We start from the raw sequence: 14,429 nt of genomic DNA on the forward strand, positions 1-14,429 counted from the left end.
CAAACATAACATATAGGACCCATTCTTTTATATTTGTAAGCTTATTCTTCATGAAGTTCTAAAATCTTTGGACAAATTAAGAATACCAGAACAGTGGAACCTACGCACAGCCATCAAGTTGAGGATAAACTATCATATTACTGGTCAAAACCTTGTTATACTTACAATTTATGAATTCACTATATCTCTCTTTAAATAATCTAAGGGCTCCTAAAAATTCTGGCTATAAAGTAAAATGTTAACTGTCAAATGTGTTCCTACTGACACACTATAGAAATTCATTTCCTTGGAAGAAAATGGATTAAATGAAAATGCCCATAGAAGAAAGAGAAAATATTTTAAAAATAATATTTGTAAAGGTTAGATCATTTTCCGAAATATAAATACTACAACTCACACAAAATAAGAAAAAAAAATATGCGGACAGACATACGGTCCTACTAAATAGAACAGAAGAAGGCACCTCTAAGTATTACTGCAGAATCCTCTGCAAAGGGTATTGTGTTGGGAAAGTTCGAACTATTAAAATAAACCAAAACCCCCATTTCTTTAATGGCCTCAATTTTGTTCTGTAGTTAGAAGATTTAGACTGATTTCAGGACATAAGTGAGGCAATTTCTAGCCAGAGGCAACAAAGCTCCTATAAATCTTTTCAAACAGCTCATAAACTGGCATGGCTACCATGGGTGTGGTTTCAGTCAAGAGCTATAATGCTTTGAAAGCTAAGCTTTACAACTAGGTGAACACTGTTTATGATGTGAAAACAAAACACGTAATCCAGATTATTTTCCAGCAAGGTTACTTCATGTCCCACCTGATGTATTAATCAAGTTCATATATTTAGAATCCTTTAGCTATGAATACCCTTTACCCACAATAATATGACCATATACATAACAAATCTTTGGTAATTAAACTGTGGAAGGCATTGCTTAATGGATGAAAAAATAATTAAACTAAAACAATGACAGAACAAACCTCACGATGTTAAATAGAAAACAACTGAATCCTCTCTACAAATAATTGGTCTCCGAGAAAGATACTTATTCACAAAGTCCTTAAATTCATTCTTCCATTATAAAATAGTACAGATAAAGGGTAAAGAAAAGTATTTTCCCAAATGCAGAGGGTACCAAGATTGTCTAGTTTATGAGCTCCGTCCACCCCCTTAGAAAAGCTAATTTTTATTTTTTTTAAATTTTTTTTGAAAAGTTAATTTTTTTTTTTAAAGATTTTTATTTATTTATTTGACAGAGAGAGAACACAAGTAGGCAGAGAGGCAGGCAGAGAGAGAGGAAGGGAAGCAGGCTCCCTGCTGAGCAGAGAGCCTGATGCGGGGCTCGATCCCAGGACCCCGGGACCATGACCTGAGCCGAAGGCAGAGGCTTAACCCACTGAGCCACCCAGGCGCCCCTGAAAAGTTAATTTTTAAGTGCTGTCTCGGTTGATTTTCTTTCCATATCTGGGAGGGAGAAGGTGGAGGGCACTAGCTATGTTAGCATTAACCCAGCAGCCTGAGGCTGTTCAGTAAGAAAATAACCAGCTCAGTCAATTGTTCAGGTACTGGTGTTACTCATCCTGTGAGCCTGCCCCAGAGAGCACAGTCAGGTAAATGATTTACACATTAGACTGGCGCCTTCTGGTCACACAGTACATACCAAACTGCCAAGAACAAAGGCAAACAATCTGTCTGATTTCTACAGCAATTCGCATAACTTTCATAACCGCTGAACTGAAGTCATGATTATAGATATGCAATCAGAAACACACCTGGATCCACCTGTCTGGGGCTTCTTCGGAGTCCATTGGTCCGTTTCTGTGCAGAAAAGTAAAACAAAGCAAAACAAAGATTCCACATTATTAAATTGTATTAGTGCATAGTACTTTTGAAAGCCAATTAATGTTGCACTTTTTCCATTTAAAAGTATGACTAAATTTGATCAAAACATGTGGTTCTACAGTTTTTATAATTTAACCTTTTTGCTTCTCGAATAAGTCCTCCACTTGAACATCTGTATTTGATGTTGTTGATATTACGCTGTAGAAAAGAAACATCTTTTCATTTGCCGTCTCTGGATATGACGACTGAAAAAAAAATTTTTTTTGAAAGTTGTAATGATGACAGAAATTATGAGAACGGAGCCCAAGTAGCTATTCTTGGTTGGAAAAATGCTCCCAGCAAAGATATGTGAACTCCAAAACTCTAACTCAGCTATTTCTGAGGCCTGAGAGGTCAGAGACTGGAGAACTTCAAAACAACAGAACTGAAGCTCTGACTTTAACACACACTCAACTGAGAATGGTGTTTTAATTATGGTCACTTGTATCTCAGTACTTGAAGGAACAAAACGGACATGCAGCTTGTGAACCATGAAAGTTGATTCTTATCACAGAAAAGAAAGCCATAAGAAAAATTATGCATTACATAAATTATAAATAAGATGTAAAACAAAAGAAATTTTCAATGTTTGAAAATGCATGGCTATGTATTCAATTTCACATGGAATTAAATTCATTTCCACCTAATAACTCTAGTAATCTCACTCATTAATAAGGACTTGATTATCCCCTTTTCTTATATAACTGGATGAAATGCTGAGTCTATAACTATCATATAATTTAGATTTTCACAAAAGCAATTTTCTCCCTCTGTGTGTTGGGGTTTGTGCCTGTGTGTGGAGGAGACTTGGTTTCATTCAAAGTACATGGGGCTTTGTTAAGCACACATTAGCCATGGATTTTTCCTATGATTCTCCCTGCTGTTTTCATTCACAAGTTAAATGGGTGAAATAGGAACTTAAAGCCTTCTTAATGGCCTTGAAGCCCATCAGGCAGATGTTCAAGATTCTCAAGGTGAAAGCAAACTGGAGAAATTTTTTAAAAGTTTGTTTTTAACCCAACTACTTTCAAAATGAATTTGTAAAAACTGAGCATGACCATTAGAATCAGCACTGAATCTGTGCTGAGCAAGATGGATAGCCATACTGGAAAAATTAATATAAAGAAAGCCGTTATAAGTGAGAAGAAAATGTCACTCTGGGCTTCTTGGTAGCCAAGGCACAATGAGGGGAAGCATGAGAGTCAAAGATCCATAGCTGATAATTTGGAAGAAAGCTGCTTTCAGAGAAAATCTCTTTTCTATCTGAAATGGTAGAACATTCTTTAGAGCCCTCTGTATAAAGGACAATGAACACAACAGACAATATTTTCTTTTTTCTTTTTTTTTAAGATTTTATTTATTTATTTGACAGACAGAGATCACAAGTAGGCAGAGAGGCAGGCAGAGAGAGGAGGGAGCACAAGGCTCCCTGCTTAGCAGAGAGCCCGATGTGGGGCTCGATCCCAGTACCCTGGGATCATGACCTGAGCCGAAGGCAGAGGCGTTAACCCACTGAGCCACCCAGGCGCCCTACAACAGACAATATTTTCAACAGGAAAATATATAATGATGGATATCAGATTGTTATTTACTTCCTACATATCCCTTCACCTTCTTAATGTACAGTAGAAGCTGTCTTTCTATGCTCTTATACCTTCTACTATCAAAATGCTTAGAGGCAAGAAAGGAATTCAACCTTTGGGTTCTATTCCTGGAATCCCTGAATTAGTAGCATTTAAAAATTCTAGATTTAAGGCATGCCTGGTGGCTCATGGTTAAGCAGTTACCTTTGGCTGAGGTCATGATCCCAGGGTCCTGAGATCAAGTCCCACATCGGGCTCCTTGCTCAGCAGGGAGCCTGCTTCTCTCTCTGCTTGCGGCTCCCCCTGCTTGTGTTCTCTCTCTCTAACAAATAAATAAATAAAATCTTTAAAAATAAACAAAAATTATAGACTTAAAATGTGAAAAAGAGCCCTTAAGTTGAAGACCAATGCTCTACCACCCTGAAGTTAGGACTAAAATAGAGAATAATTGTCAACAACACAGATGGACCTAGAGAGTACAATACTAACTGAAAAAAGTCAGAGAAAGACAAATACCATATGATTTCACTCATATGTGGAATTCAAAAAGCCAAAAATGAAGAAAGAGAAAAGAGAAAACAAGCAAAAAACAGACTCTTAACTACGGAGAACAAAGTGGTAGTTTCCAGAGGGGAGGAGGGTGAGGTGAATGAAATAGGTAAGGGATACTAAAGAGTATACTTGTCACTGTATTGTACACCTGAAACTAATATCATACTATCTGAAAAAAAAATAGAGAACATTGTATAATTATTAAGAATATAGATTCTAGACTCAGACTGCCAGAGTTCAAATTCAGACCTTGTCACTTGGCACCTGCTATTTGATTCTGAACAAGTTAGTTCATATCTCTGTGTCTCAGTTTTCTCGCCTATAAAATGGGGATAATAATAGCACCACTTCATAGCATTTGTGGTGAGAATTAAATGAATCATGTGAAATCACTGGAACAGTTCCTGCCATGCAGTAAGGATTCCTAAGTGACAGCTTATCATCATCATCATCATCATTATTAACTTCATGGCATTTTGACTGTTTAAATACACACAAATTACAAGTGATTTTTCTAAGTTGTTGCCCTACTGCTTCTGTTTTAGGTTTTTCCTCCTAAAAATCAGTGACCCTGAAAACAAACTTCTCCACAGGAAGAGTAGGCAGTGGAATTAAGATTTGCTGCATTGAAAAAAAAAAAAAATGTTTTCAGCTACTTAGACCAAATGCTTCTGGAGATTTAGTATACTTCAAAAACACCTAAACATTTATCTTAATATTTTAAGAAATTCAGATATGTTTAGCAGAGCATATTAAAACAATTTTAAAAGGCTAATTTCCATTGTCATTCTGTCATTTTCCATCCAACACAGTCCCTTCCCCACCCACATTCTCAAAAGCCTGGGAAAAGCCCCATGAGATCAGGAGAATTGATCTTCAGAACCTTCTCAATATTCTTTGATCAACCTAGAAGGGGCAGGGGAGGGGAAAACCAACTAACCTAATTTTACAAGCATTTGAGTTATTTCTTGCTTCATTACCTGTCTTTCTCTAAAAGAACTACTTTCATCACCCAAGAATCTCTTCTTGCCTTTTGGGAGAAATTAAATTCTCCGTTGATTTTACCAACAAAATAAGCAAAGGTTAATTTGCTATGGAGCTGGCTTTCGTTCCTCTGTTTTAAAGGTAGAAAAACCTTTAAGGAATGGATTTAGAGTACATATATGTTAAATGGATACATATGAAAATCTTACTTCCTATAGCTAGAGGCAGCTTCTGAAGGTCCACTCCAGAGTGGGACGTGGGATGAACATCCCAGGTGTTGTCATGAAGGCCTACAGATGTTGTGGCTACTGAAAACTGACCTATTTCCCTTGAGAATGAAGTGTAAAATTAAAAATAGAAAAGTCACAATCATAGCTATCGAAAGGGGAACAGAATAGGACTACAAACTGGTATATGGAGAGAAAGAAGGTCTTCATGAGAGGGGGAGAGATGCAGCTCACAGAGCACATTGTTTATTTCTGGGAAGACTCCCGAGCATCATAAAGCATCTGCCTCAAAGAGGTAAACAGCTTACACACAGTCTTGGTGGGGAGGTATAAGGCAACAGATGCTTCTTAATGTTCTTTTGTTACACTTCTCTTTAAACCAAGCTAAGATTTCCAAATAGGTTGGCCAGTAACTATAATTACACATCCAAAATAAAGATTATTAGCAGAATCACACATTAAAGAAAAAATTGCACTTATTGTATTCAAAAGTTAAGCAAGTCACTAAATCACTGATGCTGCAGTTAAAAAAAAAAGTCAATGTGAAAATTAATTCACTTCATAATAGGCTTTCATGTAATTTTTTAAGAGGATAAAATGCCTGGAGAGAATTATTTAGTATCATATGAAAATTATTAATCACTTCTTATTAGCACACTTTCTATAAATATACTCACTTCACCTTACATTTAAATAAAATCAAGTGAAATCATCCTGTTTGGGAAAAAATATATTTTTTTGTAAAGTAGCAAAGTTCAGAGCTCTAAGAGGAATTCGATCTCCATAATATAAGAATAGCATGAGGATAAGAGAAAGGAAGCTGCTCTACAAGATTTACACAGGCAGCGTCCTTACAGTCCTCATGAAAAACTTCACCGGTCAACTAAACACTGAAAGAAATTTCACATTAATTTATTTTAGCCCTAGAAGAACTTGTAAGAACTATTCCTTGATCTAGACTCTAGAATTTAAAATATAGTTAACTGAAACACCGAAGGGGTGCATATGAGCCCCCTCACATCACTCTCACTACGTGCAAATTACACACTTATGCAAAAGAGAAGCAGAAACAATTACTTCTTATTTGATGTCTTACAGTACTTTTCATTATTTTTACCAATGGCATAAATGCCAGCCTATTAAAAAATATTACACCACTCTTAATGATATATAATTATTATCTGTTAAAATAAATTTGTATAGAATTTTTCTGTCATTCTTCTACTTTGAAATTCTCAAGTTACTATACTTTTGGTTTCTACAAGTAATCACATGCATTTTATATTTTAATTTTCTCTGTGATAAGGTCACAGAGAAGTTTGGAGGTCAGATGAGAAATATGCTACTTTTGGTTAAAGGCCAAGGCAATGGTCTAGAACCTGTTATATTTTTCACTCTTTCATATTTTTTAAAAAAAATAGCTTATCCTGAGAGGTGAGAAGGATCACACAGTTCTAAGCCATTAGACCCGAGACTGTGTTAAACCAAAAGAAAATGTTATCAGATCTTGCTTTGATCAATAAGACATGATACAAATCATGTTTGTGCTCAAAACAGAAAACTACTAGAAATATGAATCCATATCCTTAGATGAACAATGTTAGAACTTTTCAGGACTAGCAAATGGTGGGCAGCAATGCAATGTTTCATGACAGGGACAGGTCTACCAGTTCCCTGGGATGAGGGCTACCTTCCTTCTATATGAGCAGGATCAAAGATTTTCATTCCAATGAATACAGATGCATTAAGTTTTATAAACTCCAGGGGTTTGTGGAATTCTGCAGGAAACTAGAGAAAAGTATCCCCATATCAGTACCACACACTGTTACAACATTTGAAATTTACCTGCGTAAGTACTAAGATTCTGAAAGGCTCCATTTCACAGATATGCTTAAATATTCACATTTTTCCTCTACCTAAGATCTTCAGGCGGTGACTGACTGAAAATTCCTCTGATTTAACCTGTGCATTTAATTCACAAGCACTTGGTTGCTCACTCTAGTTCTGTTTTTATCCATTTTAAGAAGCACATTTCACATTCTAAAAGCTCAAGCCTGCTTAAGTTAGCCAACAACCTGAAATGCAAAAGTTATATAATAAAAATTTAAGAGTTAATCTTACCTCGGGTGGTTTGAGCGTCCCTGATTCTGAAACAAATGTAAAAATTGGCATTGTCAGTGTAAGGTTATTTTGTTTGGTTAGCAACCTTAGGTTGTTCTCTGCAGCTTGGTAAAACACTGCTGCTTTGTTTCCCTAACTGATACTTGTAATATATTTCCAGGGTCCCTCAGGCTGGGCTAGTAATTGTTTTGCAACCCAGGTTCTCTTGCCTTATTGGCTTGTCAGGGAAGTGACTCATAGTTCTAAATGACTTCTAGGCTATGCTTAACTTTTTCAATTGTTGATTAGGCAATGTCAATCCAACCACATAAAGCTCCTTAAAACAGAGGCTTGCACTGAATTTACATGCATGAAAGAAAGCTAGGTGGGAACCTGTCTTTCAACACACCTAGTTTTAAGAATCCAGACACTCGAAATTACAAAGTTATTTCACCAACTATAACAGTTGCAAATTTAACACTGCACAATATTGCACATGGATTTTTTTCTCATTAAGTGGCTATAACTCTTATTTTTTATTTGAGGGGAAATACAGTTTGCTTCAAAGAGGGAAATAAAGAACTGACAGAATTTGATTCCAATGATAATTTTCCTTTCAGCCTTAGTTTCCCTATCTGTAAATAGAAACAACAATATCTTCATTACATTTAGTTCTTAAAAATAATGAGCAGTTATAAAGAGCCCTGAGATCTGCAGGTGACTATAGCGGCAGAAAGGTAAAGGGTCACTGAGAGGAAAGGCGCCCACTGTGCATGGACACCTGGGGGCTGATGCTTTCCTTCCCCATTCCCAGGAGCACTTATTCACGTTATCGCTTTGCCAGGCTGTGAAGGAAAACACCTCATCATTTTGAGCCTACGCCTATAGTTTTTCCATCCAAAATGACCCTCTAAAGAAGGATCTGAGAACAGAAGAAATTGAGGGAAATATCAGGAAAGAACGGGCAGGCTGAAACAAGAGCTCTGTAAACCGTTCCCATAAGACGATCCAAGAAGCCCCACAAGCAGAGTTCAAGGGCAAAATTCCGACCAGAACACAGGACAAGCTGCCACAGACTGCTTTACACAGGAAGCTGCCTGGGGCATGGAACAGAAGGTTGTTTTGCTTTGTTTTGTTTTATAAAGCACTACTCCTGATTAATGAAAAGTAAGACATGTGACCAAAAAGTCACCTTTCCGGAGAAAAGTTAAGTCTGCATTCCTCTGTCAACTTCAAATCCCTTCACCCTGACTATCACAGGACTGCTTTCTCTGAAGGCATCTTTGCCAGGTCTGAAGTTGGCCTTTCCAAAGGAGTATTCCTGGGCAGAAAGCTATTTCACTTCTTTCTCTCCTCGTTTAGAAATATGCAATGTTTCAGAAGAAAGACTGCCTCAGAGGATCAGGTTGGGGAGAGGGTCTATATAAGTACCATTCAGCTGGATGCTATGTCCAGACTTCGAACCCCAGTTATGTGAGCAGAGGTTCCTAACAGAGCAGGTGTGATAGCTGTTTCACTGGTTTGACCAGAAAAACCTATATTCCAGAATAGCCCTAAACTACTTTTTTTCTCCTACTGGCGGATTAGAGAAAGAGTCAGAACTAAGAATCATAAACTGCAAGAAGCTCCAAATGGGAGAAGAGGTTAAGTTTTCCAGCCAAGGAGATTGAGGGAAGCCTGGACTATTTCTAGATGTTCTCTAAAGTGGAAAAACCTTAGGTCTTTTGGGTTCAGTATTCATAAATGAGTATGCAACCTAATTTCAATTAAAAAACTGTAATTTTTTCTGACTCTTTGCATAGAAGATTTTTTATGTCCTTATGAGTAGGTCTTTTATAGTATGCTTTAAATGTTTCATATTTTTGTACGAACCCTATGATCACCCTTGTGGTAGCCGGGGAAACACCATGCTCTGCAATGTTCATCTGGTTGCTTCCCTGGGAAGTTCCTGGGGAAGAGATGGTATCTCAGACACTTGCATCTCTTTACCCAGAAAATAAGATCTAGGAACAGAAGACACTCAGTGACAGGCTCTTCCTATCTTGTTGCATAGGGTTCAAGTGCAAGTTAGCTGGCTCTCTGCAGGAGTGAGCACCTATTACAGAAACAAGAGAGTAAGAGGTCCCGGCAAGGCTCGCATGGGACTAGTACAAAGCCAGAAGCAATCTAGACTGTGCTCACCACCTTACTCAATCTCCCTCTTTTAATTACCCACTTCCTGTTGGCTCTAGCTTTCTCTCTTTAATGTCTCATCAAGCAAACCAGCTTTCCTCATAATTCTGACTAGATGTACTAAGAACTGCTCCACACAAAGCCTCTTCCGTGTAACCCAAGTAGGAAAAATGGAAAAAGAGCTTTGTGCTAGATGCAACTCCAACTCTAAGGACACGAGTCTTACTTGGGGCTTACCTTTCCATGTCACCACCTTCTGTCCTCATGGTCACCAGGTCTACCCTTTACCCTGTCATCCAGGAAAGAGGCCCATGGACTTTGCCTGGAGAAGTTCACACTCCGATATTCTCATGCTGGGCACAGCACATGAGCAGTGGTTCTTGAAAGTCTCAGCTTTTGTTTACTTCTATCGCATGGTAGGGTTCTGTACATTTTCTAAGAATAGGGCAAAACCCAAAAGACTAGAAATAACTCTTAGAACCAATTCTTATCCAGACTCCTTTAGTTATTACTTTTTATGTGCTCCAGTGGCCACAGCATTGAACTGTCTGCCTCCTTTACAAAGAGAATCTAAATCCTGATAACCATATTAATGCAACAGATTTTTAACTTATATTAAAATAACAGTGACAAGAGAAAGGAAGCCCCAACTACCCACACCACTTCATACGTTTTCAAAGTAAAAGCTTATACTGGCTAAAAAAATTGAATAAGGGTCTCTTTCAATGAAATATTCTATGGAAAAGCTGCTCTAATTTTGAAGTCTCCAACACTGCCTCAACCTCCTCTTGACATGGACCCAAAACTACTGTACGACAGGAACTTGGTCCTTAAAAGGCACTTTGGGTGTCACAGTTCTGCATCAAGACTAAGATAACAAGGGCTGATGACCATCAAATCTATTTTAGCTGAATTCTGACCCAACAGAAAGGTTGCTGCTTGAGATCTGATGAAAAAGTCTTCCTTTCTCTCTCTCTCTCTCTTTTTTTCCTGGGAACTTCCTTAGGAGAATAATTCAATTCTTCAAGTTTCCAAAAGTTTTTAATCCTCAACTTGTCTTTATCCTGCAGCCTATTCTCAGACTCCTATTGATCAAACTATAAAATGTTCTTACCCTTTCAAGAGCCTTTCTAGATGGTGACTCATAGGCCCTCAAGGGGTTTATACCTCGCGTTCTTTCATCAAGTCCCAACTGGTTTGAAGTAATTCAGAGAAGGGGTGTTACTGAGGTGTTTGGAGGCTTTACTGAACTCCATCTTCAATGCCAGCACAGGGTTCAATGTGCATATTTGTGTAAAAGAAATGTTTTTCACTGAGGCTTTAGATTCACTTAATACAATTCATTTGTTTAAACAAAAAATTCAGTCCTATTATATTTGTTTTGCCAATACAAGTGGCTCTCGGTGCATACATGATTGCACAGTTTGCTTTGTCCCTTATCTGAAGTTCTATTTGTTAAAACTAAACAAATCAATGTCCAGTAAGACCGTTTGTCTCAAAAGGGGCCACAGAAAAGTAATAACCAGTATAACTTTTGAAGGTGCCTTGTCATCATGGCTAATGTGATACTTTTGTAAAACATTAAAAGACAGTTGCACTGATCAAATTTTGAACTTATACAAATGTTGTGTTTACCAATTGGATCTACAGCAATCTTATTTTGAAAAAAAAAATGATACTTGGAAAGAGGCTTTGATTTCGAGTCTTCTCAGTAGCTCTAACGGAAATATAACTGCATAATATTTTCCAGTTCACTTTAATAATCATCAATAGATCATTAAACTTATCTAAATAGTTAACTGGAAGGAATAATAACTATCCTTGAGTATGAAATTTTCTCAGTAAGTTAAAAAAGAGGACTAATTTATGGGAAAGGCTTTAAGTAATATGAAGTAGAACCAAAGTCATTTTTTCGTTATGAAATCAATGATCAAGCCTCAGTTCATGTAAAAGTAGTCTGATAAAATACCTAGCGGTACAAGACTGAAATAAAATTATATACTAAAAGCTTATCTCTTTTGATAAACTACTGCAGTACTATTTATAAAGGAGCTATTTCTGATGCCAGTTTGGGGTGCAGGTTCTAGGTAGCAATCCTGCCGGTTTAAACTGATAGGATACTAAGGCAACTCGCTTCCAATTAGGAACGGCTATGGCAGCAGCAGGAGCAGCAGCTGGCCTAGATAAAAGAGCGATTAAACAGAGACTCAAACGGAGACCTGCTTCAGTTAAGTATTAGAGCAGCTGAGGCTTGCATTCCTACTAAAGGAAAAGATGCATTAAACCAAAGTTGTCTGCTCCAGCAATATTTGCCTTCCAGTGCTACTTTCTTTGTTTAAACCGAGAGCATGCAAAGCAAGTGATATTGCTCAATGTCAGGGTAAGAAGGGAACCAACAGGGTTTTAGCAGGGGAAAACACTAATGTCCCCGTAAGACTGCAGTTTCGGATTAGACCTTCACAGTTGTGTGCTGTGAGAAAGCAATACCTCTCTAGAATTACATGAGCTTTGCAGTGACTTGTTGAGAGAGGCTTATATAATGGAGTTCATACCTATTCATTATTAAGGTTGGAAAGTTTTGGCAGCATACTTCAGAGCCCATGTACGTGCTGATCATTGAAGTTGCCATGGTGAACGTGGAGGAGTCAACTCAAGTTCAGTGAAAATTAGAGAGTGAAATGGCCCGCTCTTTATATCCATGCAAATTCTAAAGTGTTAAGACATAAACTAATCATCCAACCTTCAAATTTGTTTTCAAGTTGCATAGTTTGTCTTATAAATATATTTAAAAAAAAAAACCTTAAAGCACCTTTTCTTCATACTTCAAATGCAGTTGAGTTAATAATCTGTCATAGTCAAATATTAATATGAATGAATTACTTCCTTCATTCACAAATGCACTGCATTTTTGCCAAGTAATTATTATTTTGAGGATGAATGAAGACTAGGTAAATTTAAGGGAGATAGAGCATGAAATGTAAAAGGTTTCTAAATTCAGGGAAGACAACATCCACAGGCTTAACTTCCACAAGAAGAAGTGCCCAAGAGCTATTTCACATGCTTACTGGTTGGTATCTAACCACATCCAACACTATTAAAGACGGTATTTGGCTAAGATATACCTACTTTGGGAAAATGGAGTAATGACTTGAGGTTAAGTACCCTGACTTTGGATAAGGGATGAATACAAAAGATGAGAAACACATTCCCTACAGTGAAGCAGCATATAGTCACCTAGAGGCAATGAAGAGTGGCAAAGACAGTCATGCCCACCAAACACTCCATGTACCCCACTACATTGCCCACCTCCCCCTTGTAATTAAGGTGAGGCCATTTAAGTAGTTTTAACCAATACACTGTGATTTAAAAAAAAAATGCTATCACTTCAGTCTAGGGGTTTTAAGAACAACTACCCAGGAAGCCATGTGTTGATTCTACAGCATCAGAAGATCCAAGAACCAGCTTGGATCCCTAAGCCATTACTTAGAAGGAAGCTTCCTTGGAGGGCCATGGAACCCACAGCCAATAGTGCATGTGTGAAAAATAAATGTTTATGAATTAAAGCCAATGGGATCTGGAGGCTTTTAGGGGTGTTTTCATTACCCAACATTGGCAAATATATAAAATCTACACACAAACCAATTGGTGAACAATTTAAGTCACATGACTGTTGGGTGGCCAAGGTGAGGGAAAGTGATTGGCAAGGGGTTTGGAGAGGAAATAAAGGAAGAGTAGATTTTGGAACTGTCAGGAGAAAAGGGAGACTATTTCAAGGAGAGGAAATAGTAAGAGCCAAGCAAGAATTCTAAAAATGGAATTGACTGGATCAGGGAGTATACTTCCCCAGAAACTGGGGTATTTTTGTCACGAGGCATTTTATGAGCTAGTTCTCTTTCTTGGTAACCTAACCTAGGTTCCCCTGTCAAAAGCCTGGTGGTTGATGCTCAGGGCATGAGACTTCCCTTACATAAGTACCAGAAAAGAATGCAAAGGGTCTGCCAAGTTTTCCATCTTTCATTCTTAAAGTACCAGCCAGGGATTTAGATAAGGTTTTTATTTCACTTATCCTACATCCAGTCGGACTCTGGTCTCTACAAGGGCAGAATCAAAACCTGTCCAATCTCCCACAGCCTCCTGCTTCTGGTTCTAATACTACAGTGATCCTCAGAGCCCAGAAACCCTGGTGCTACACTTCTACTCATTAATCTATTCATCTGTTTATCAGTCTGTCCACTCACTTATCCATCTACCAGGGTTTCCCAGAGGTCAGAGCATCAGTTAAATATAGTTCCGATCAGTGAGAGGCTCCAGTGCAATTGAAGTTTGGGCATTATACTGTAAGGAATGGAGCAGTAGAATCACACAATCAGAATTGATTTTAATAAAGATCATGTTGGAAATCATATAGAAAGAGTATAATTAACAGCAAGAGTTAAGAGACTTTTGTAGTTGTCCAAACAAGTGACACTGATTTTTTTTTTTTTTTAATCTATAACAGTATCATATCAGTGGATTCTAGAGAGCCTTAGGAGGAGAAGAAAGAACAACTGGTAAGTGAATGAAGATGAGAGAGGTGGGTAAACCAAGGCTGACACCTAGGTTCAGGTGAGTGTATGGATGTTGGACCTTTAAGACAAGGAGTAGGTGGAGAAAGTTTGTGTTAGTGACTAATGAGGTTGGTTTGAAATTTGAAGTCACTGCAGGGCACCTGGGAAGGGAGATGTGAGAAGAATATAGACATTTTGAACCCAAAGTTCAGGAGAAAAGCCTTACGTGGAACTGGTGACTTATCTACCTGGGTGTTGGTTATAGCTAATGCCAGGGAATCGGATATCCAAAGGATGGTATGGGGGATGTGACAGATGTGAAGGAGTGTGTCAAGGAGAATGGTTAACAGTGCCAAATAAAAGAGAAAGGTCAAGTTAGGTGAGG

At 37.9% G+C, this 14,429-nt stretch overlaps 1 protein-coding gene across 5 annotated transcripts in view; it reads right to left on the minus strand.

The window, feature by feature from the left end:
• VAV3 (vav guanine nucleotide exchange factor 3) overlaps window positions 1-14,429 on the minus strand; it is a 361,362-nt gene that overhangs the window by 111,204 nt on the left and 235,729 nt on the right. For all 5 annotated transcript variants that reach the window (XM_032867260.1, XM_032867258.1, XM_032867257.1 and 2 more), the window contains exons 18-19: window positions 7,347-7,372; window positions 1,771-1,816 (exon numbers count right to left, since the gene is read on the minus strand). In XM_032867260.1, the coding sequence (XP_032723151.1) occupies window positions 1,771-1,816; window positions 7,347-7,372 (72 nt within the window). The remainder of the gene's footprint in view (window positions 1-1,770; window positions 1,817-7,346; window positions 7,373-14,429) is intronic.

The sequence above is a fragment of the Lontra canadensis genome, unplaced genomic scaffold, assembly GCF_010015895.1.
Source record: "Lontra canadensis isolate GAN:19392208 unplaced genomic scaffold, GSC_riverotter_1.0 scaffold33, whole genome shotgun sequence".
NCBI lineage: Eukaryota > Metazoa > Chordata > Mammalia > Carnivora > Mustelidae > Lontra > Lontra canadensis.